Source organism: Anarrhichthys ocellatus, unplaced genomic scaffold, assembly GCF_004355925.1.
Source record: "Anarrhichthys ocellatus isolate YVR2014 unplaced genomic scaffold, GSC_Weel_1.0 scaffold311, whole genome shotgun sequence".
In the NCBI taxonomy this organism is placed as follows: Eukaryota; Metazoa; Chordata; class Actinopteri; order Perciformes; family Anarhichadidae; genus Anarrhichthys; species Anarrhichthys ocellatus.
This window is the reverse complement of record NW_022280321.1, coordinates 17,363-21,706: the sequence shown is the minus strand read 5'-3', so window position 1 is coordinate 21,706 and position 4,344 is coordinate 17,363. Positions and strand designations below refer to the sequence as shown.

At 43.6% G+C, this 4,344-nt stretch overlaps 1 protein-coding gene across 4 annotated transcripts in view; it reads left to right on the top strand.

Moving 5' to 3' along the window:
- Positions 1-90: 90 nt before the first annotated feature.
- Positions 91-4,344, top strand: part of LOC116401268 (pleckstrin homology domain-containing family G member 2-like) — a 14,028-nt gene continuing 9,774 nt past the window's right edge. Inside the window, exons 1-2 of one of the 4 annotated variants that reach the window (XM_031879597.1) lie at positions 91-742; positions 1,894-2,420. In XM_031879597.1, the coding sequence (XP_031735457.1) occupies positions 1,944-2,420 (477 nt within the window). In that variant the 5' untranslated portion in view covers positions 91-742; positions 1,894-1,943. Of the gene's footprint in view, positions 2,421-4,344 lie in introns of all 4 variants that reach the window. The other 3 variants (XM_031879596.1, XM_031879595.1, XM_031879594.1) reach the window with 3 other exon arrangements.

Sequence of the window (4,344 nt, the reverse complement as noted above, 5' to 3'; positions counted from 1 at the left end):
CTCCTCCCTCCTCTCTCCTCCCTCCTCCCTCCTCTCTCCTCTCTCCTCCCTCCTCCTTCCTCTCTCCTCCCTCCTCCCAGCTCACTTTAAAGTGCTCTCAGAGATGTTGATCGGAGTATTTTTTATTAACTTCAGACAGAGCCAGGCTAGCTGTTTCCCACTACTCCCAGTCTTTATGCTAAGCTAGGCTAATCACATCCTGACGCCAGCGTTCAGTCTTCTCTTCTCAGCCTCATAAAGACGCTGAATCGTCTTATTTCCTAAAAGGTTGAATCACCTGCAGCTTCATGAGAGAAAACACAGACGTTGCATTTGAACGTTAAAAAAAGATCTTTTCAAACAGGAGAGTTGTGTTTTCATGTTCGGGAGGGTTTACGTGTTAAATAAATGCATCAGAGCTGACGTACAGATCACATGATCTCTGTTGAAGTTGCTCGTTTCACATTCAGTTACTGTAATCTAACAGAAACAGAAGAGTTGTGTCAGTTGGTGACCTGATGCTCTGCTGCACACACACTTCCTGTTTACTCTGCAGAGACGCTGTCACTCAACGACGAGACAAAGACGTCTGTCGGAATGTGTCCTCGTTGGTGATGGTTACGTTTGATTGGCTGCTGCATCGATCTCTTTGAGCTGTGAGAGTAGAAACAGTTAAACAAGTGTCTGGATGCCAACACACACACACACACACACATTCTCATGTGTGTGTTAAAGTGAGTGCAACAGCAGAGCAGGAAACAAGGTAACAACCATCTGTCTTCATTCAGAGCTGCAGCACAAAGAGTTTCATTGAAGACGTGTGTAGCACATCTACTGACGCATGTGGATCCATCAGGTGACTAACGGGGTTCTTCAGCGCGTTAGACGATACGTATGACGATTGTCACTTCTTGTTTTCTTGTCTCTTACTCTGGATAGAAAGAGGATGACTTTCCTCTCACAGTGTGTTTCATACTTCTCGTGTCTTTAAGGACAACAGGTGGATGTATTTTGTGATTTTTATCGTCTTAAAAAACTACGTTCCCAGATGTATTTTGTTGTGGATTTCATTTGCTTTTGACGTATCGGAAATAAGTTTCAAATGAGTCCCTGGGAGTCCGTGTAGGGGGGTAAAAAGCACAGGACTTTCACCCAGGAGACCTCTGTTTGTGTCTCGTTTTTAGATCCACCAGAGGGGCGTTCACTGACCTGCTTTATATCAGAGAACTAAACGTTAGAATCTCTTCAGATCGTGTTAAACACAGACACACACATCTCACCAGGAACATATTCAGAACACATGCTGAAGAAGGAACAGGAAGTAGAAACATGCTGACTCATGTCTGGGTTTAATGACTCCTTCCTGCAGAACTCCGCAGTCATTTTGTTGGTAATACTGACGTGTAAACACTTTATAATGAAAGGAGACGGAAAGAGAAGAGTTCGCTGAATGTGTTTGTTTAATGAGTTAAATATTCTGTGATAAATATTTCACAATTTTCAGGATATTCTGCAGTCTGTGAGAGCTGGTTGCTCCGGTGATGCATCGTTTTACGGCTTTGTCTTCCATCTGTATTGTTCTGTAGAAAACATTTTTGGTGAGAAATGTGCATTTTATTTCACACAATCGTTCAGTGAGTGTAAACAATCTTTAGTTTGTTAGTTATTAACAAAGATTATCAGAAAATTCATAAAAAACATGAAGGTGTCCTTGAAACTCAAACATATGACGGGTTGATGTTGAAGACATTATAATTATTTATAATCGTTTGTCAGTTGAGTTTTGAGAATCCTTTCTCTTGTGGGACGTTTAATCCGGTTTACTGTTATTGAATCAGATCTGAATAATGCAGCTGATGCTTCTGACATGTTTGAGTAGACTTTAAGCGTCTCTTCCTGTCTGTCTCTCTCCAGCCGCCAAGCGTCCGTCCTCGGTCTCGTCCCTGAGTGGGATTGTGGGTAGGATGATGTCGTCCGGCGAGCGAGGAGCCTCGTCCTCCTGCACCTCCGTCAACACCGTCTGCTCGGACGGCGAGCGTCCCGCCTCCCTCTCTCTCTCCTCCTCCGCCTCCTCCTCGGTCTCCCTGCAGGACACCTCCCACTCCTCCTCTTCCTCTTCCTCTTCTTCCTCTCTGCCATACGGCGCCGTGCCGACCTACAACGCCTCCTCCTCCTCCTCCACACCGAAGAGGAACGGCTCGGACATCAGCCTGAACCTCACTCCGCTGGTCACGCCACACGGAGGAGGAGGAGCTCCTGGAGGAGGAGGAGCCTGTGTGGCGGTCACAGGTGGAGGTCACCCTCCTGATGGAGCCAATCAGGCGGCGGCGGCGGCGGAGGCCGTATCGACGCCCAGACAGCTGTCACGGCTGGAACGAGTGGTTCTGGAGATCGTAGAGACGGAACAAGCCTACGTCAGAGACCTGAAGAGCATCGTGGAGGTAACAACCATTATTACACATTATATAATATTATATATATATATATATATATATATATATATATATATATAAATATATATATATATATATATATATATATATACATACATATATATTCCTAGTCAGCAATCGGATTTAAAAAGGTGACGTCATCAAAATGTCCAAATACCAAAGATATTCAGAAACCAACTTCCTTGTTTTTATGATGTCGAAGAAATGTTTAGTACAAATATAAATAATAATAATGCGTCTGATGTTAAGATGCAACAATCAGAACATGCAGAAATGATCAAATATTGTTTTTTGTTACTGAGGCCCATTTAAAAAAAACTCTATATGTATGTGTGTGTGTCTGTGTGTGTGTGTGTATGTGTGTGTGGTATTCACACCTGGCCAGTAAACCTAAGCTACAGCTAGCTCCTCCCATACACACACAGACACACACACACACGCACACACACATACACACACATACAAACACGCCCACACACACGCACACCCACACACACACATACATACACACACACACACACACGCATGCACACACACACACCTCCGCCCACTATTGCACCATAGATGGATAAACTACAGCTCAGGTTTTTAGGAACTTTTACTTCATACATTGTCCACATCTGCCAGTCTGTGTCTTCATCACTTTCCTGATGTTCATTCTACAATTCATAATTCTTCTTCTCTCTTTTTATTGACGGCGTTGATGACGTTTTCACCATGTTAAGGTCTGAACCAGACGACATGAACCTCTGAATGCGGCGAGATGAACCCTGTAAACGGTTGTTTCCACATTAACAGTAGAGTAACAGTAGAGAACCTTTTCTTCTATTTCTAACAACATCAATAACAGTTTGAGTGACGTCGACGTCATTCATCTCAGCAGGGACGGTGTTTTTTCCTGTTGCATTGTGGGAAATCAAACAGTGTTTCAAGTGTTTCTTTTTCTATAACTTTTTTAAAGAGAGTTTTGAATGAAAAAACTTGTGTGTGTGTCTCATCCATCACTGGTCCAGGTGCACCAGGAGTCAGCCAGGCTGTGTGTGTGTGTGTGTGTGTGCATCCATCTGTCAGATTGGAGTGTGAAACATCCTTTTGAAGTAAAAGAAAATTTACTGCTTTCATCCTCTGCCATGACACACACACACACACACATCCACACATACACTCACACACACATACACACACATACACACACACCCACACATACACTCACACACACATACACACACACATACACTCACACACATATTCACACACTCGTGGCTCGGCTGTCATCAGGTTAATCAGCTGTCTGTCAGTTTCTTCTTCTCTGACCTTCAGCGGAGGACGAACCCTCTCTGTCATCACCACATCTTTCTTCTTCGTTGGTTAATCCCTCCTGACTGTCTCTCTCTGTCTTCCTGTCTCTGTGTGTGTGTGTGTGTGTGTGTGTGTGTGAGTGAGTGTTGTCCTGTAATGTAAGCCTTCATTGCTGCTGCTCTCTGCATTTGAGGTTTTGCTGAAGTCTGGTTTTGATTGAGGCTACATGATGTCACGCTCACTGGGGAACCAACTACCATAATAGGCCTGTGTGTGTGTGTGTGTGTGTGAGAGAATAATAGCAACTCGGAAAAAGTCACTAAACTAATTTCTCTATAAACTTTTATAGAATAATTTCTAAAGCAGCTGAGATCAATCAAACTATTCATTCAGTTTTTACCAATTAAAACTCTTCTTCTTCTTCTTCTTCTTCTTCGGAACTTTCTGGGAAATTGCTGAAATATATGAACTCATAAAGAAGTGGAATATTTTCATGAGATTTATTTGTTGTTGTTGTTTTCTAAGAGAGGAAAGTGGGGAAGTGAACATGAGATGGGACCCTGCTGTTGACCTGCAGCCAAGTGGGACAGGAAACGGGGGGGGGGGGGGGGGG